Consider the following 20,626-nt stretch of genomic DNA (forward strand, 5'->3'; position numbering starts at 1 on the left):
GACACAAACACTTCTAATGATGATTCTGTATCAGTCTGTTTAATGTTTTTAAGCGTTCATACTTTTATTTGTTTGGGTTTTTTCCCCCCGTGATTTCACCCACTGGAGGAACTGCGACCAAAAAGAGAATCACAGCCTCTTAAAGGGAGAAAAGGTGTGAATGGATCATTTCACCCTCAGACAGGAATACGCAGAGAAGGCAGAGAGCAGCCCGAGACTGCCATTTGAATGGATCTGAGAGGTAATTTGAGCTAAAATGGAGTCCACTTCTGAGCCACTCACTCAGCCCCCCCATGGCATCCACTGTAATTCATTATTCCTGGCCGGCACTGGGAGAGGCAATGAGCGAGGGCAGAGGACAGGAGTGGACCCAGCTCTGGTGTAATGAAGACTCAGTAGACCTAAACCAGTCTCGCACACACTCGCACACGCACACACAAAATCTTTCATTATATTTCAGAGAGAGCAGGACATTAATGCCACTGAAGACCTTTTGGCAGAGAAAAAAAGTGCAATGATTTTCTCCACACTCAATCCATTTCATTGACCTTTTCTATCATGCATGTGACTCTGCCCGCTCACTGCACTGTGAGATAAATATTCCAAGGATAATATTCCTCTGCTGTTTTAATAAATTATCTTTCTGAATCCAAAGTTTTAAGAGGCTTTAAGGAGAATATGAGCGTATTTGTAATTACTTTTACTTTTAATTGCCTTCATTTTTCTTCATGTGCTGTGTTTTCTTGCTTTCTCAGATTCCAACACTCCGGTTGTTCTTTGTTCGACGCCTCTAAAGACTTGTTTTTTCTACATTTCCATACAAGTAGTTAGGTGAAAACCTCTACATAGATGAGGCCCTTCCAGACCTTCCTTTTCCTTGTCCTTCCACTAGGGGTCTATAGATGTCCTGTCCAGACAAGCTGGGAGGATAAATACTGTCATCTGGTGGTAACAAAAGCCATCACTACTGGGTAATCTGGTACTATACTGCATGTTTTCTTTCCCCAGAATATATGCATCTTAATATCTTTATCCACTACCACACCACAACGCGGTACTTTACAATACATTTAGTTTTTTTAAACAACAAAACGAATAAAGTAGTCAAAATTTCATTTTTCTTTGTCCTGGATGAAACAAACAGAAGTTTAGTGCCACAGGTGGAGCATGAAATAAAGCAAACAGTGCCTGTGTAACAGCAGCTCACAGATTTTAAATGTGTGTGACAGCCAGGTGAGATGACAGGCGCTCCCCCAGATGGGTTTACCACAGAGACGCGTGTTCAAAGCGAGGCAGGCCACCAGCGTTCAGTGAAGACAAAGTCAGAAGTTATAGAGGAGAGGAGAAGTTCAGCATTCAAATGTTTCGATAGGAAAAGAAAGAATAAACGTGAAAGTAGCTGATGGTTTCAATACATTTTTTCAGATTGTAGATGCAGATGCATTAGTGTGAGACTAGTTTTTCTACTAAGACAAATCTGAATGCTTGCAAGACTGGGGTAAGAAAGTGATGAAAATAAAGTTTTACTACAAATTATGCACCGAGTTATGAACATTTTGTTTCTTGTTAAGTTTGAACAGCTGTTTAAGTGAAAAGATTTCTAAAGGAAATGTTTATTTTGATGGGCGGATCTGCTGAAAATGGTCACAACCCCATAAGATTAGTACCTGTTGGTTTAATGGTTTTTAATGTATTTTATAATTATGCCTTACGTGCACCATTGTGATATGTAAAGTCTTCAGCTGTTGCATACATTTAGAAGTTCCAGCAATTCACTAATACACATATTTAAAATAATAATTTGGCCAAATTTAGTCTATTCAGATACAAATAGAAAGAAGAGCTGTAAAAATTGTAAACATCTTCTAGTGACATTGTAAATGCAATCCTGTTTGCAAACTGTTCAATGGTGTATTCCTGAAATGCAATACAGTGACAGGAACAAAACCAAATCTGAAATATAATCCAGATGAAGTGTAAAGTAGCACAAAATAGTAATACTCGCTGCCTTCTACACTGTTGAGGGACGGTAAACGAAAGAGCAAATCTAAAGAAGCAGTTTAGTATAGGATTGCATCTTCTTTCTCAGTACACCTCTGAACACCACCTTTTTTTTCCTTGAAAAATTTAGTTTTTGAAATATTGCCTCATCACAAAAAAACTCTCAAAGGCAAATATATTCAAAAGTGCCAACACCACTAGAGTTGCTCTGAATTGCTGAAGCCTTTTTCTTTGAGTTCGAGCTGCTTTTTTAAAAAAAATTTTTATTTTTATCTCCTAAGAACTCATAAAAGTGAGAAACTAAGAAATACTATAAAATTACAGAACCACACAGTGGAGCAAAGAACTATTATTATTATTACATTACATACATATTGGCCTTAAACTCTGCTGTATCATACTGTTATATTTTAATAGCAATACCACCGGTGTGTTTCATGAGCAAAACTCGTACTCATACTTCTTCCATCGTGCCAACTTATTCTGGAAAGCTGCACTAATCATTTTCCACTTTATTTTGGAGTCTCTCTCATTTCCTTTGGCTAGTTTAAAACAAATATATATCTGTACAGTGTAATTTTTATATGAATATACCTTCTTGTCTTGTTCTTTCTGCTGCTGTTTTCCTCCTCGGACCAATAAAGCTATTTTTTAAATCTGATTTTATCCATCTTGTATACCGTGATCTGTACTAAACAGACGCAGTAAGTGAGACTCTCATTTCAAGAGACAAAAAAATTGCAAAGAGAATGAAGTTAAATACAAAGTAAACAAGTTAAATTTGCTATACTCCAGTGTAGAGTTGTAAATCTTTGTCTTCATGTTTGCTGGCAGTCGACTCGCTGCACAAAATGCGAGGCCAAGTAACACAAATTTCAAAGTCAAAAAAGTGCTGCAAAGAGATGATAGCAGTCTGCCGGAGCAAACCTATAGGTGCCGTGAATCAATATATCTGATGTGCCCTCGCTTGTCTTCTTGCCTGGAAGGAAGGATAGAGAGACGGAGAGACGGAGGGGAGGGGGCGCTTTTGGCAATGAGGGGGGTTCTCTAATGGAGTCTTTCAGTTTGCTGTGGCTGGAAATGAAAGGAGGTTGAAGCCTGGCCAATTATTCTGCCTGAGAAGAGTAGGAGACTGAAAGAGGAGGGAGAGGAAAGAGATGGCGTGTGGCGCCGTTGCCCTGTTAGAGGATGGGTAGATGGATGGATGGATAGATGGGATAGAGGGATTGATGGAAAACAAAAACAGATGCATGCGAGTATAGAGGGACTTCCAGAACGAGGGATTGATTCAGAATAGCCCACAGCCATTGGCCCCGCTCCCAGAAATTTCCCCCCAGTGCAAAAGGTTAACTGTCAGTCCCCCGCTAGGTATAAATAGAAGTCTGCCCTCCAGAAAGGCGTGTTCAGAGAGGGGGTAGACAGAGGAGGGGAGGGAGGGCAGTTCCTCATGATCCCAGTGACACACAGCAGAGGGGGGTGGTTTCAGGGTTTTTTGGTGGGTTGCAGAGGGTCTTACAGAGAAGAGGAAGGAGAGGGAAGATGCAGCCAAAGACAGTACAAAGGAGGGGACAAAAGAGTGTCCTCATCTATTCAACATGACCGTGACAGCAGACACAACAAATGCCATCATCAGCACCCCAGAAAGCTTCATTCCAATTAAGCTGCAGCTGCATTTGACAACCAAATAAAATCTGCGGGCTAGTGTCTTACTGGAGCTGCAGAGATGTGTAATTAGGCAAGTGTCTAGTAATCAGTTTAATTATGAATGATGGTATCAGGTTCATATCACCACAGGGGAAGCTACAGTGTCTGTTATTTTCAACCAGATAGCATCCGTATGTCACATCATAGCAGTCACAAAGTCCCTCCAGTCCCACACGCGAGTAACACAATAAAATAAAAGAAATCACAAAGACGTCTTTGTCAAGTGTTTTTATTTTTCACTTAAATCCAAAGTAGCAAAAATGATACACAGCTGAATTATCAGACGCACGCACACACACGGAAACTCTAAAACATTGAGACAGAAGGTGCTTCACCACCTCAAAACATAAAGCTTCCTCTTCAGTTTTAGCACACCTGAATGTACGCAGATTCGACCTGAAGTGATCTGCCACAAAAAAGGATTTAAAAAAATAAATCAGGTTTCCTTCAGTAACACTACTAAATGAGATTTTTTTAAAACAACAGTTTGACACAATATTTTTTTTTTATGCTGTCTCTCTGGTTAGAGTCATTGGTATTGACTCTGAAGGCATGTAATCTCTGACAAAAGCATTGTTGTTTACAAAAAAACATAAGAAAGAGAGGATATTATTGCTGTTTTGAATGATCCACACTGCATATACTTTAAAGTTACAAATATGTTTTTTAGCCTTTGTCAGAAATAATAAATAAGGAAGAATAATCGGCTCATGTATGGTCTGATTGCACTTAATCCTCTGGACCCCCAGACACTAACGCACTGTAGGTCTAGTGTGGTAATAATACCTGTCTGATTACACAAGCAAGCCATTATACACACAAGCAGTAATGTCATTATGTTTTTTACAAGGATACAACTAAACTGTAATAGTGACAAAAGCACTACATTCTATAATACACAGGCAATCACAGATTGCAAATCTTACGTAATAACGTCCCGTCCTCTCCCATTTTAACTGGTGTCTGTTCCCAAACTATCATCTCTAGTTTGAGGATGCTGTTGAAGTCGAAAACATGTACGATCCCACAGTAAAGTGTTTTTCCAAATGGGAATGTAAGGTCCATTCTATAAAAATGCACTGGAAAGGGTTTTTTTAAACTGCTAGTATACCTGGTACATTCCTTCAAAGCATGCTTCACCTCTATGGTTCATCTCAACTCCCAGTCCCGACTAACGCTTCCTTTAAAACAGTCCTCTCTGTCGTTTTACAGCAAAGACAAGCTTGATAACTGATTAAAAATAATACTATTCGCTGGCAAAAACAACTAATTTCCATTCTAAAAAAAAAATGAAGCAGCTTGAATTTTGTGCTTCAGTGATCTTCACTGTTTGTGAATATATAAAGTTAAATTGGTAGTCAACTCTTGGCGCCTTCTTTAATCATGTATTATAATCAAGTGTTAATAAATCAGAAAAATGATTTGCTTTCCTGCTGGGAATAAGATGAGAAAGCAGTTTCCCCAAATATTTCCCAAGACATTGAACTAGTCCTTCGAAAAATGTGAAACACCGTTCATTACCATACATACATTTAGTTTGGGGGCGGCGGTCACTGGATGCTTGGAAAATAAATACTTCAATTTGGTTTCATTGGGATTCTACATTGGAAAACAAAAGGATCTCTTTGTGCAAGCGAGCATCATTTTGCCCACTAGAGCAACACTTCCCTTTTATGATCATACAAAAATGAAAAGAAAGAAAGAAAAGAAAACATCATAGCACCCCCATCATTTCTTTTCTGCCATTTCCAGGATACAATCACGCCCAGGAGCACGCGTCCACTTCATGAAATTAAACCCCTCTCCTGTTCACTTCAAACAAGGACACACACACACACACACACAAAAAAGGCAAGGGCTGTCCGCCTGTGTAGTGTGAAGGAAGCCTTAATGCTAATGGAGCACAACAGAGGCGGGAAGGGGCTGTTTGGCTGCAAAGAGATGCAGAGGACATGGCACGTTTGATGAGGGGCTTTTCTGACCTGCACTTTTGTCATCTGAGCAAAAGATGAGGTCGTGACAAAGAGTCTTTCCTCACATCATTCTTCTCGTTCCTCACAGAACGTATCCATTTTTTCTCGGATGCTCTCGCCCGGTCATCCACCAATCAGTCCATGTGGGGTTTCTCAACACCACCCTGGAGAAGAAAAACAAGGCCTATGTTAGTTATATATCAATCAATTTGTAATGCAGCAACAGGTTAATACTTGTATTTGCTCACAGTATAAAGGTAGCATGTTTTGTTGATCTGACTGATATTAGAATCAGTTCCCTTTTTCTTTCTCCCCAATGGCAACCTAATATTTTGCAGAATCGGGGGAAGAAAGTACTTCCTTCTCAACATCGGCTTGTTTAGTTACATGCTTAATCACCTTATTTGCTCATGAGCTCCTGCAATAGTTACATTTATCAGCCATTCAGCTTAAAATCACAGCTAATGTGTAATAAAGGGTGTTTTTTTCCATGGTTAATCCAACTAAACAGACTCTATCACTGTCATTTCCAGAAAATAAAACAAAAAAAAAGGTCTCGTGTGCCTCCTGATTCTTCTCATAAATGACCCACTGAAGCGAGTGAGCGAAAAAACACAGAACAAAACCACGAGTTCAGACTTGTGCCAACATTCCTCAGGCCTCATCGCGAAAACAAAAACAACAAGTAGCAAATGACCCTCTGGTCAGCCGAGTCCAGACTGGCTCTGTGTCTCACCACGACTGTGAAAAACAACAGCTCTTAATCTGCTTTCACGCTTTCAGTGAGTCAAACTGAGGCAGTGATGGGGACTGGTACTTTACAGACAGAATGAGGTGAGGCTTCTGGGCAGAAGCTTAATGAAGACATCAAAGCTGACTTGCTGGGATAATTATGAAGGAAGGGGGGCGTCCAATGCTCTTTGCACAGTTTTAAACCATTTGACAATGTTATCTGCTGCCGCGCCTCAGCAGAATAATTGCAAATAAAGCATGTGTGGCGCACGGGAAGCTTTTGAAGTCAGCTCTTTAGACACAGAGCGGAGGCTGATAACGATAAATGCGGAGGGATATTTTGCGCAAATACGACATACCGAAAACTTTTCAAACCATCGATGCAGAATCGCCACTTTATCCTCCAAATTTTTACATGGTCAATTAGAAAAACCTTTTGGATCAAGAGAGTCATGTGACTGGTTTCCACTGAAACTTGAAATCTTGGTAGCTCTTGAAAGGAACAGTTCATCTCAAAAGTGAAAATTAACATGTCAGCATCCAACCTCATCCCTGCTTATGCTGTTTTACACATAAAAGACAATAAAACTCCAAATATGCAAATGCTCCTTTTTTTAAAACCCTTAATTCTGAAATCTGCAAAATTTAGTAAATAAGCGAGAAAACCTAGCTATCTGACTCCAGAATAAATACAATGGATTCTACGGACTTAGCTATAGCCCCTAAATATGATGATCACAGGACAGTAAACAGTGGTTTCTTGCAGTGAGTATTGGCTTGTTTCAACTGGTAATATTCCAATAAAGCCAGGTAAGTGTTACCTCGTGAAATCAGCACTTCACACAAACATCAACATATCAGTCTGAACCTTCAGTTAAAGGATGACAGTGTGATCAAGACTTGCAGACTTTACCATGGCTAGTTGGCGTCCTATGTTACCCACAGTAACACCGCCGGAGAAGAATATGCACGGGAGCCAGGAGCGTACGTACAGGAAGTCTGGAGATGTGTACCTTAAGAGAAAAAGAGAAAAGAAGTCACACTTCAGAAAAAAATAAAAGTTAAGAAAGCCATCCCAAGCACAAGTATGAGTTGCAGTTATTACCAAATCATTACCTCCCCTCATCCCTTACTATTTTTCTATTTTGTAAAATCAGGATGATCTGCAGCTGTGTTTTTCTCTCTCTGCTGTACAGTTTTAGTTATTATTGTATTGGCTAACACGTCACTGACATCATTCCATATCCTCATACCAAAGCTGGGTTTACTCTCACAGCTGGATAACCAACTCCCACACCAAACACTGTCATTTTAGTTGTGGGTGTAATAAGAAATAAAAGAATAGTGATGACAAATCACTGCATTAGTTTTGTTTCCTCAGAAAAAGATACTCAAGAATGTTTTTGTTCCACTTTTAAAGGCTTTCCTTGAACACCCTGTTGTTGCTGATGGAGAACTTACTGGTAGACTCCATTGTAGACCAGCAGCTGTGTGATCACAGTAGCTAAAAAGGCAGTGGTGATGCCCAGTCCGAAGCCGCTCCTGGACCGGTCGAATGTCCACCACAGACCCAGGGACAAGGCCGCTAGCGTTAAGGAGAGCTGCACGTTGTTGTCGAAGTCTAGTTTCTGTGTTCCGGGAAGTTAAGGACAAACAAATCAAACAGCACGAGGATAACATCTGATTATTTCTTACACAAATATTTGGCCACCAACAAGTTGCACCACCTCTTTTTGCAAAAGGATAAAGCAGATTACTGAGCTGATGCAGACAGCAGCCAAAATTGAGTTAATTACTGGTGTACTTTTCCACTGTACTGTAACAAACAATCACAAAAGTAGCAAAAGTGCATTTGAGAGGTGTACAGGACATGGTGAAAGGATACAACACTGGCGTGGTTGATACCGACGAACACAGCGATACACCTCATGACGCTCGCCCACTCCCTCTTGAACTTGTGCGGCTCTCCCAAGTGGCTGTCGAGACAGGGATACAGCAGGCCGATAACAGCTGCAAAAAGAGCACAAAAAAAGGGAACAAACAGTCTTGAATTGTGCCAGATAAGCAGAACTTCTCTGAAATAAAAATAGGGCAAACTGTGTCATAGAGACAGACTGCTGAAGGTGCATTTCCACAGTTAGCGACACACCTGCTGTACATGCACTTCAAAAATCCCCACATGACGAGTATGAATAAACATTAGCTTTAATTTTAAAGTTGTCTTTTACTTTTTAAGTTTGCGACTTTTTAATCTAACTCCCTACATACTGTCATTAAAAGTCCAAGAATTTGTGAAGGAAACTATGTAACCACACTATTTGAATGTAAAAAGTGGACACAGTGGATATCTTACAAGAAGAGTTGGCGGAGTTACAGGAATTAGTACCTGGGTCACGAGAAAATGAATATGAAACCATTTTGACATTCGATTCGTCACTTAAAAAAAACAAAACTGCTCACAGAAAGCACCAGATGCTCTTTAATACCAGCCTCTTAAGTCAGAGGATTTACTTTACCCCTCTAGCTTTTGTTAGTATATTTTTCACCTTATTCAGGCTCCAAGAAGCTTTTATCTGAGAAATACCTCCTTTGACTCGTCATTGACAATCTTTAGCTGCAATCCTACTAAGAATAGCATGCTTAGATGGGATCTGTGACAGTTGCTTGTTGTGGAACCTGAAATATCATCTGTTTCTTGGATTATTTATCAAGCATAAGAAGACATTTAATGACATCACCTTCAGGTGTGGGAAAGTAAAGAACCATAAGAGCCATAAGCCTACATCTCTTATTTCTCAGTTTGTTTTTGTCCTGCAGCATGCAATGACGAGAGGAGGGGGAGGAGCCCAGCATTTACGCGCTTCTTTCTTTCCCTCACTTCCCTGTTTCTGGCCTTAAAAGTACCTCCCCTCTCAGCTCACCCGTTATGACACCATCCAATGAGCTCGCAGCTCGCCTCGTGTCCGGCTGCCGCGACCAATCAGAGCGCAAGAAAAAGCAACATCCGTTCCAAGCCATTTTTTTTTCTTTTTGATAACAGCCAGACTTAATGATGCCTTCAAAACTGATAATTAATATGAAACAAAAACAAAACTGAAAGGTGATTCATTGTCAGCTGATCATACAAATGCTCCTGACAGTGGTGATGAGAAAAGGGATGTGCTTCTGCTGTATGCGGTTTAAATTCCTGCTGCTTATTATGGCAAAATCCAGCTCACAAAGGGGGATTTCCTGACCATAAGAGCCCATTTTATATACACAAGCGGTAAAACACACCACATATTATTTAAAGTGTCATTTTATCTTCATAAGGGAAGGCTGTTGTGCTCTAACTCCTCCCCTCTCTGCATTCCTTTGTCCCCAAATTAGCTGCAAACTACTGATCACCCGGGTAAAACTACCCTTGCAGGGTCGTTTATAAAGCACCAAGTAAGCTTGATAAAATCAGCCTTTTATTCACTCACCGGCTCCTGTACCGCAGCAAGGTGGGATCCACCATGCGGACGAAAACAAAGTTGCCATCACCTCCTCGGGGAAGAGGGTAACATTTCTTTGTATCTGGAGCAAGTTGAGCACCAAGGCCAGGAACACTCCGACCGTGAAGAGGACGACACCCCGGCGGATCAGGTTGGCCGTCTGGACGTCCTGCAAGGAGATGTAGGCACTGCTGAGCACCGATGTGATGATTGACATCATCTCTTCAGCTCTGGATGCCAACCAGTTTGCGCCAGAAGATGGGTGCTTAGTTTCGGTCTTTGATGAAGTGGAGCAGCTCCAACAATGCTCCTCCAGCCTGGGCATTTGGCACTTTAAAGCTAAAGAAGGAAACGAGACAGTCAACACACGAGTGCCACTGTTTTCATGTTGAAAGAAAAAAATCGAAGAAATTGTTTTAAAATTGTTCTGGCTGCTCACCTTGATCTCCAGACGTCTTCAGAGTCAGCTCCAAACAGAATCCTCTTCTCCTGTTCATTCGCGCCTCGACAAGCAGATTTAAGCCAGGATCCCTCCTCCTCGTTTTCCTGCTCTTTTACAACAAGTGAACTGCAGTCACGTTGTTTGTTCACATCATCGTCAGCAAACACACGCAGAGCGAGAGAGAAAAAACACACAGTGCTCCTCCATTCCACCGCACAGACCTCATACCACCGACGAGAGCTTCCTCTGCAGAAAACAATCACAGCTGTGTCGGGTGAGAATCGGCAGCCAATCAGAGCGCGGCGGCTGATATGACGTGACGCCACCCCACCGCCCACTTCGTCCGGGACAGACGCACAAACAGGGAGGCTGGAGAGCAGAAGTGAAAGTGGAAACGCCAAACAACGGCTCTTTTAAAAAAAGCCTTTATTCTCTCTATGATAGTTTACAAGAAAGTATAAAAGAAATCTAAGAGACAGAGGAGGCGGTTAAAAACATTTGGAATAAAAGCAGTAACTATGACTAAACTACCACAGTACCACAGCTGTAGCTTTAGCTTTATATTCAACTAGAATATTACTCATTTTTTTAAAGGTAAATGTGCGTTTACCAGGCAGATCTCAAGCTCCACCTCGCTTACGTGTTGAATTATTCACTGATATTCTCTAAACAAACCCTGCTTTTCTTCGTCTGTAACTAAACAAACAGCAGTCCTCTGCACCCTTATATATAAAGCCTTTGGGAAATGGGGTCAGTGGCACAGTTCGTTTGTTTAAAAAAAAAAACCAAACCGGTAAACTTTGGGTCACTTTTGAGGAGGTGTGGCTTGGAAGGAGGCTCGGGAAGGCGTGTAGTGCCAGCGCACGTCGGTTAGAGATAACGTGTATTCTGAAAGGTTCAATACCCCGATCACATGTAGACTTTTGGGGCTCGTTCGACAACAACGCGAAAACGTGTTTTGCAAGAATCTGCGTTGTCCAGTCGGTCGTGAGTAGGTCAGTGCAATAACAAACACCCTCCTGCTGGATACGTGCAGCAGGACACATGCAACTACCGGAGCACATTTTGCTTCTGCGCCCGAGGAAAACCTCACCTCGCACGTGGATGAAAATCTACTCCCGTGCAAGCTTCCTCACTTGTTGTGTTTCCAAAAAAGATAAATCAAACGTTTTCAGTTCTTTTCACTTTGTAAAAGCCCCACAAAAAACCTGAGTCACATTTACTTAATAATATCAGCTTCTGGCACTTACAAAGCAATACCATGGATGAATCATTTCTTTATGCAAATAAGACTTGGAAAAAGTGAGTTGATGCCTCATGACCTGGAGCAAATGTGGTAAACAAAAACAGAGACCGTATCAGTGTGACAGCATTTCATTTCAATTAGGTTTAATTAAATGTATTTTTTGGGGGTGTAATTAACAGTGCTCTTGATATTTTGGGGGTATTATATTAATCGTGTGTGTGTTTTTGGCACATTTGTGGTGTTCAAATGTAGAGAGTTCGGCACTAAATCAGGGTGCAATGTTGGTTTTCACCCAATGTTCAGCTTCAAAGCTTCCACCCAGCTGCCGAATTTATCTCTTCTTAGTTATGGCTGATTTGATGTGCAGTGTGGAGAAAAACAATGTACGATTTATCAGGAGTATTTGTGGAAATAACTGTATTTATAATAACAATAATAATAATAATGGACATGGTAACACTGTGGGCACACCAAGGACTTTTTAGTTTTGCTAGTGGTTTTGGCTCTAGGGTTTGGTTGCTTCACCACTTTGGCTGCATGGCCATGACTTTTGGTGAAGACAATCAGAGTCTTCAGGGGTCAAATCATAATGAGTCTGTTGATTCTCTGACTTTTATTCTAGCACCACAAACAGATTAAAGGCAGCAGTTATCCTGTTAAATATGTATCAAAATCTACTTGTTGGATTCACACTATTTTTCGTAGTTATGTTATTGGTCCCCCAGAATCTCAGTATTATTACTCAGTTAAATACACTGCCCAGTGAAAAAAACAAAAGGCACCGCTTGTATTTAACTAACCAGAATTTATGCAGGGATCAATATGATTCAGCTGGCTGTTTAACCGTAACTGAAGCAGTGAGAAGCTTATCATTAAGAACTGTCCAGGTTTTAACTGTATTGTTAAAACCTGGAAGGTTATTGATGAACCGGCACCTTTGAGGAAGAAATGGTATTGGATAAAAATCCTGAGTGATCGTGATTGGATTTCACTTAAACATCTGGTCAAATTAAATAAAAACAGCAACAATAAACCTCATGGCCATGTTAAAAGTGATAGTAAGAGCATTTTCTCACAAACACACACACAGTAAGAAAAGAACTGAAGGGATTGGGGTGTGTAGCTGTACAGCTGTGCAGCCTTAAGAAATCCACTGACGCTAATTGGAGAAATTGGTCTGATTAGTCCAGACTTTACCCTGTTCCAAAGTTATGGGGACATTAGGGTAAGAAGAGAGGCGGATTCAGTGGCATCACTGAATCTGTCATTTCTAGGCTCAGCAACAAAAATGAGGTCTGCTGACTACCGGGCAGGGATAGCTCAGTAGGTAAAGTGGTCGCCCCATGATCGGAAGGTCGGCGGTTCAAATCCACCTAACGGCTACCCTGAGGTACCCCTGAGCAAGGTACCGTCCCTACACACTGCTCCCCGGGCGCCTGCTTAGTGGGCTGCCCACTGCTTCACTGAGTGAATGGGTCAAATGCAGAGAAAAACAAGTAATTTCCCCATGGGGATCAATAAAGTATCCATTATTATTATTACCTGACAATGCTGAATGACCAGGTTTTCCCATCAATGGATTTTATTCTTCCCTGATATCAGAGTTCACTGGGTTCAAACTGAAAGAGTGGTTCAGGGAGAATGAGACATCATTTTCATTCATGGATTGGCCACCACAGAGTCCAGACCTTTACCCCACAGAATCTCTGGGATGTGCTGGAGAAAACGTTACCCAGCAATCTGATTTTCCTTACCAAAATAATCCCAGGTCCAATACATGCCTTCATTAAAAGCTAAAGGTAGTCCAACGAAATTATAGAGTGCCTGACTTTTTGTTGTCTAAGCAGTGTACTTTAGAACATCGTGGATGGAAAACCTCAGTGATTCACTTTGAGCAAGCACTTGGAAACTCCTTTAACCAGAGGAATCCTGTTGACTCCTGCACAGTCTGAGAAAAAAAGAACATATAAAATCTTTTTCACCTTCCTTTTTTTCATTTAAGGAACGTTTTGAAATTGTGATCTACAGTCATGTATTTGTGTCATTGCACCGAGGTTATTGTAATACCCTGTTTACTGCTCATCTCTTCTCTTTTACACCACCAAGCAATACAAAATGCTCCAGCGAGCAAGCTCACACTACTCCTATTTTCTTCTCTTTACATTGGTCCCGGTTGATTTTCAATCACGTTTTTAAAATTCTCACACTTGAAGCACTAAACAGACATGCTCCAGACTATATTATATATCAGCTTCTTGTTAAATGCACAGCTGTTTGCTATCTTCTCTCACAAGCTCAAAATCTATCAGTTTTCCCTCATACTGAAGACCATAGGAGAACAGAGCCTCTTCGTCTGTGCATCAAGGCAATGAAGCAATTTAATGCTTCACCCCTTGTTAGCAGATTCGGTAAAATCCTTTTAAAGAAAACAGTTGAAAACCTTTCTGCTTTATCACGCCTTCTGTTGAGATTCTTTTGGTATTTATATTTTTATCGATTTCTGCTAGGTATTTATTGCTTTGCACAGATAAAAAGCGCTATATAAATACATTTTGCTTGCTTTTTTATTCTATTTTAGCACGGTTCTCTATTGATATTAATTGTTGTATAGTAAGTGTGACTTTTTGTGAAAAGCACTTTGTAAATAAAGTTTAGTTTACTTTAAATTTATAGCGAGATAACAAACAGCACAGCCTATAGACTGCAGAATGTGTTGTGAGCAAAAGAGAAGAAAGGAGAGGTCTGCATTGTGTCACAGCTTGAGCCTATAGCTCATATATAACTAAAGGATGGCTCAGGGTCACATGATCCAGCTCCAAATAAAAGCATAATCAAAAAGAGGTTTTGAGATGAATCTTAAAGTAGTTGGATGCTTCTCTTCTGAACCCAAACTGGGAGTAGGGTCAAATATGCTCCCATTTTACTCTTGTGAACATAATCACGAAAAACAAGGAAACTACACTCTAAAGTGCTCTATTGGCATCATACAGTTCTACGAGGTCTTTAAAGGATGACTGAGTTTGATGATTTGAGGTTTGATGATTACGGGCTTTGAAGGATTTAAAAGTCTATCTGGGAGCAAATAACGAGGCGATCTTTGTTTGTAGTCCTCTACAGCACTTGCGGTGTTTTGGATTTTAATGAATCTCGTAGACCAGATTTCCATTACTTCTTTTACTGTTATAATTAATTGTAAACTAGATGGATTTCTGCAACTATATAGACATTCACGTGCCCATCAGGATAAATTATAATAACTCTGATGGTTCCCCTGCAGCAGCAAGTACAACTTCCTGAGGTTGATGAGTATGATTGTACGGCACATAAAGTGAAGGCAAATGTAGTGGAGAAATTTCTTACTCTGTGCCGTCACCATGTTATTGCACAATTTAAAAAATAAATCAGGCTTTTCATTCGATCTAGAACAGCCTGAGAATGAGTCTTTAAATAATACTATTAACTATGTATTATTAGATGTTAAAGTCCAGACTGCACATTCAAAGTGATTGGCTCTAAAAACGCCTTCACTGGGTAGAATGAGAAAAAAAATGGGTCTGATAACTGAATGGGTAAATATATATGTCACAGCTGCACTTTCTGAGAGTTGTTTATATTATAAAGCCATGCGTGAAAGTAAATTGAGGGTTAAAAAGTTTGTCTCCCTGGTTTTATTTCTGAGTATTTAGAGCAATGTCGATACATGCAGTAGGCTTGGACAAATACTGCATGTCATGATAAGAAGTGTCAAAGAAGAACTCTTTTCACCGCTTTCTTAAAAGACACTTAGACATCATTTCACAGATCCTCACTCATTCCTCTCCCTAAACACACTTTTGCTGTCCTAGAATGACATTCAGAGACTTTTCACTTTCCTGCTGTCCGTAGATAATGTCATCAGTCATATTTACCACACCCTAAATTCAGTGCTCCATGTGGTTAATGCAGATAAATCGCCCGAGCCTCACAGTTTCATAAAAGGGTGGGGGTGGGGAGGTCAAAAAGAGAAGGGTGCACCTACGGGGAGCTCCCCAAGGCCCCAAACTAACACCACCCCAGTAATCCAACAATAGTATTCTTCTCTGCCTCAGGACAAAAGGTTGTCTCAGGGAAGGAGTATGTGTATATTCCCCAAATGAATAAGTTTCTTTCTGTGTAATTCTTAGCTATCCAGGTGCCTGAGGATAAAAGCCTACAGCAGTGAGTGTGTGGGGGTGTGAGTGTGTAAATCAGTGCCTTTGCCTGAGCGTGCATGTGTTACATATGTGTTAATCTAGCAGAAATAAAACGTGTAGTGTCAGATACGTGCGACCTGAGATGACTGTGACACAAGGAAACACATTACATTTCTTAATGAAGACAGGAAGCTAATTTTTTTCAGTGAGTAATAGAGAGATGCTATGGGATTTTAGATAGCGCTTCATGCTTCCTCTGACAGTAACATGTGCATTAATTTGAAGGCTGGAATCACGAGTCCTATGTTAGCTAATGCAGGGCCATAACAACCGTGAAAATGACTCGGCATATAGCAAATAGCTCCTAGCAACCAACAGTGTTGGCGCTGGTGTAGAGGAGGTCTCCGCCACGTCAGGAGATAAAGCAGGATGCCACGACACTTCAAATGAATAGCAGATCAAGCGTGTCATAGATTATGCCGTTAGACTGGGAGGGATTTTATTATAGCTAAAGGAGAGGGCTGCTGGAACAGCTGGCAAATTGATCTATCAAACTCAAGCTTGACAATTTTTTACCCCAATCCTGTGTGAAATTATGAAAGGAAACATCATAATCCACCCTCTCAGATAGCGGATTAAGACGGAAACAGTTTCAGATTCATCCTATTTACCCCGTTTGCTCAGGTGTCAAAAATCATTGCGTTTCCCAAGTTCTCAGCTACACATTTGGGTTATTAATAAATCAATAGTAATAATAATAATAATGGTAAGTCAACTGTGGCATCCATCCATTTTTACTGGAAGATTAATCCGCAGTTTCTTTAATATTTCTCCAACTCTGCCTTCTTTTTTTTCTCCCCTAACACTGCTTCAGTGTGTTGTCAATACTCTTCTGGATACCCTTCACCTTCTCAGTGGTGAACCCTTTCTGTGTGCCACGGAAGATGAAAGGGGATTCTGGGTTATAGACTGTATAAACCAGCTTAAAAGGTTGCCATAAAGGCCCTGACTCTACAGCCCGAGGGCATGGCACCAGGATTCTAACTCGCCCCTTTGTTCTTTAGTGCTCAGCTCTGAAATTGTTTCAGAGCAGCTCATAGCCAGATCCTACACACTTTCCGCTACACTGTGCTTATTTTCTGAGAGAGTTGGGCTTATACACAAATCCTGATTCAGAACTGCTGTCTCAAAAAAAGCAACCCCTGCTATTGAGAGTGTTTTTATTTCTGAGATGGTGACTCACATGTAATGGTTGTTTAAAGGAGTAGTTTGATATTTAGAGGAAGACGCTCATTCGCTTTTCTTGTCAAGAGTAAAAAAGGAAGATGGTTGCCACTCTCATGTCTCTATGATAAATATGCAGCTTGAGCCAGTATTCGCTTAGTTTAGCTAAGTTTACAAACTGGAATTAAAGAAATAACATTTAAAAAAGCTTAATAGTGAGCATAGCCTTCTAAAGATGCAAAACTGACATCGAGCCTCTCGTCTTACTCTCAAACTATTGTTTTTTATGTTGCTATAATAGTTTTAGGTACTTAAAATTGATCACCATTGCCCAAAATTTGATCTGCATCACGACCGCGACAAACATATAGCCACGGCTTTGAAGAGCTACAATAAGTCCTACAGCTAAACAAAATACCAACACAGAGCCCTGATAGAGTCAGTCTGGAACACTGAAGTTAAATTCCCAAAAGCTTTGACTTTCTCCAAAATTTCTGGAACAAGCTACCTGCCAAGTACCCTGAAACCTGTGCTCAAGAAAGAAGGGGCTGTCTAAAAGGAGAATATTGATTCTTTTGGCTTGTTTTTGCTGGTCATTGCAAGGAAAATGCATTAAAACAATGTTTGCAGTGCATTATATAGCTGTCCTTGTTTGTTCGTTTGTTTGCTAAGCTACACTTATGATTTCTGATCTTCTCAGTGCTAAGCTTATTCCTGCCTTTGACCCTCTAATAGATTTTCCACTTGAAAGCAGATGCTTCAGGTTCTTATCTTTCTTTTAAGGAAATTGCACAACAGTGGTAAGTACTCCATCTACAGGGGGGATGGTGGTTGTATTTTCAATTGCTTTATGAGTTTTCTGCAGTCTGGTAAACAGTTCACAACCACAGTGTTGAATCAATGGCTGTCTGATAGGAACTGAACAATATGAGCTTTTAAAAAGATATTGTTTTGTTGCAGAGCTGGTGCATTGGACTGCACAGGTGCTGCCCCAACCCTACCGGGCCCACAGCTGTATATGTGGCACGTTTACACAAAAGCTCCATTCAAGCCAGCTTACACTACAAGTGTCACAAACAGCACAGTTCCAGCAGCCAATGAGCACCCTAATTACTCCCGGCTGTCTAATCAGATGTCATTCTAGACCAATCATAGCCACTGCCTCAGTTGGCTGTTTTGTATGAGGGAGAAAGAGTAATATATGAGTAGTAAGTGCTACGAATCCTCTGGTTTCTTCATAGACAGTGAATAGGAGGATGACTCAGCATTAGAGCTGCTGTTAGAGGAATACGTGTGACATACAGCTGATAAATCTGGTTGTCCTCATTAGACAAGATGGGATTTTCTGCACCTGCTGCATGCATAGCAGAGATAAAGCTTCATTGTCAATAACATGTTTATGTTTCCAGGCAGGTCTTTTACTTTTTTCAGGTCTTTTCCAGTAAGTTCTTCCTTTTTCATGTTTGTTATGAGATCTCTGTTCCACAATTCATACACGATTTTCATTTAGATTTTGTGAATTAAATCTAACATATTATCACAATTATTATCCCTTTCTGTAAACCACAACAATTATCACTATCATAGTCAGTATTCACTCTGCTATTGGGACACATATATCTATGTACCATACTTGCCTATAATAAAACTCACTGACCTGTGGAATCACTTCTAATCACTAAAGAGAGAATCTTATTCATAACCTGCTTCCAAAAGAATCTCCTATTAGTGCCATTAAATTCAAATACATTCAAATACTGATGTTTCGTATACTTAACTTTACTATCTGGATGTGCAGACTACAAATGTGATGCTATCATCAATATGGACCAAATGTTTCTGGCACTTTGTTGAACTTATGTCATAAAGAATTCAGGCAGTTCTGAAGGAACAGAAGAGCCTAGCAAAGTGCACTTAGAAATGGCAACTATTTATTGTAAAACTTTAACATTGTTGAACTATCCCCTGATGTTTCTTCACCTTAGCTTTTGTGGTGAATAAACACAGGATTGTAATTTGGAGTGGGTTTTTCCATGGGTAAGCTACTTTTCAAATTCAGCCTGGCTACCTGCTTTCCATTCTGCTTTGTGCTAAGCTAATCCAAAAACCTTTGGCAGAACTTTCACATTTAAAGGTCTGTGTTTTACTGAGTGTGGGTCTAATTATTTTATACGGTGCCTTTCTTACAGCACCTGTTAAAGACTTACTTTCAATCATGCAACGTTTACCTGAAGCAACATTCCCTTGAGTTGTTTGTGGCTAAAGCTTAATGTTTAACGCGCTGTAGTGGGCTCATATCAGCGGAAGTACTGAACACTGTGCCAAAGAACATTAGTGTGGGAAAAAAAGGACAGCCAAAGTTAAAAAGTAAACTCAACTTGTTTACTGTTCTCAGATGATTTCCACATGTCCCCGTTTACAGGAAAACCCACGTCATTTTACTATCATGAGTTACGTTTGTACAAATGAGCAATACTATGTTAAAGTTTTCGTGAAAATATAACACATTTTAACTCAAACTCTAGCCAAATAAACTTGTCCAAGTCGTAAAAAAGCTGCAAGATAGTTAAACAAACAGCGATATTTTTTGCATTAGCATGTTTGTAAATCAACATAAATAAAATGTTGAGAGGGAAAGAAGAAAACATAGCTCAAACAGGGGCTCCTGATGTTTCATAGTTCAAAACCTTGATGTCACTGTGTGATTACACTACTCACGCCACTCACTCATGTGATTGTGAAAGTCATGGGATATGACAGAGATGTAAACAGTATGTCTCATACAGTCCTAAAAATGTCCTTGTTGGCATGCCCTGCACTTGTCAGAGCTGAGTCCTTTATTCCTCGTGAGCATTTGCTTTTCTTTCATTTGAAATGGTTTCCTTGGCCTTGAATCCCAGCGCTGCTTTTCATTTTTACACAGATTTTTTTAGGATGTCACACAAAGCCCTAAAAACATTCGCCAATAAAATCAAATGTGGTGAAAATAGTCTTTTACGTGAACACGAGCAGTTTTGTGGGTTTGCTTGTTTTTTGATGAGCAATTTGATCGTTGGATCATTGTTTAAATTATGCAAATGCATCACTCAGCCAATGAATAGATGAAAGATGATCAAAGATGTTTTAATATGATTCTTTTTATGGAGGATGATGGCAGTTCAGCCAAATGACACTTGACTGCAGCATCATGATGACTGCCTTCAAATACTGCTAAGGTTGATTTTATGTAGGGATCCATTTCTGTAATTTATGGCACGCTCTACCTATCAAGTGGAACACCTTTACTAATTATGTTATGACTTTTCAGCTTTCTTATCATTATGTGTGAGGGGTTATTGTACATTGCGTCTTTGATAAAGGCAGCAGTTATTGCTGGGCGTAATACAATACAGGGACAGGAAGCCTGTGACTGATCTATCATCTCTGATAACTTGTGATACTGTTAAGAGCATGAATGACTTTATCTGTAAGATAACATAAAAAAACAAGACTTAATCAGGAAAGTATGTTCAAAACACTGCAGGTTATTACAAGCTGTGTTTGAAGGAATATACAGTATGCAGTAGTGCAGTGTCCTCCTAGTGGTAGTTTAAGGCTTTCTCTTCAGTTTTTGCACATTAATAACCAGCAGATGGCGCCCACATGACAGTGAATGG

At 40.2% G+C, this 20,626-nt stretch overlaps 1 protein-coding gene across 1 annotated transcript; it reads right to left on the reverse strand.

The window, feature by feature from the left end:
* Positions 1-3,918: 3,918 nt before the first annotated feature.
* On the reverse strand, positions 3,919-10,590 carry insig1 (insulin induced gene 1). The gene is made up of 6 exons (XM_080864438.1): positions 10,326-10,590; positions 9,875-10,225; positions 8,296-8,420; positions 7,872-8,038; positions 7,324-7,423; positions 3,919-5,842 (listed from the first exon to the last, which is right to left on the reverse strand). The coding sequence occupies exons 1-6, from the start codon at positions 10,381-10,383 to the stop codon at positions 5,813-5,815; spliced, it is 831 nt and encodes a 276-aa protein (XP_080720564.1). The 5' UTR covers positions 10,384-10,590; the 3' UTR covers positions 3,919-5,812.
* Positions 10,591-20,626: the final 10,036 nt, after the last annotated feature.

The sequence above is a fragment of the Rhamphochromis sp. 'chilingali' genome (genome assembly GCF_963969265.1).
Source record: "Rhamphochromis sp. 'chilingali' genome assembly, chromosome: 18".
Classification (NCBI taxonomy): domain Eukaryota; kingdom Metazoa; phylum Chordata; class Actinopteri; order Cichliformes; family Cichlidae; genus Rhamphochromis; species Rhamphochromis sp. 'chilingali'.

Excerpts from the sequence above, each read along its gene's own strand:
- insig1 (XM_080864438.1), bottom strand. The coding sequence starts at position 10,383 with ATGAACAGGAGAAGAGGATTCTGTTTGGAGCTGACTCTGAAGACGTCT. Across the intron at positions 8,421-9,874 it reads TTGCTGCGGTACAGGAGCCG|CTGTTATCGGCCTGCTGTAT; the intron begins GTGAGTGAATAA and ends CTCTTTTTGCAG. Across the intron at positions 5,843-7,323 it reads TAGGACGCCAACTAGCCATG|GGTGGTGTTGAGAAACCCCA; the intron begins GTAAAGTCTGCA and ends TTTCTTCTCCAG.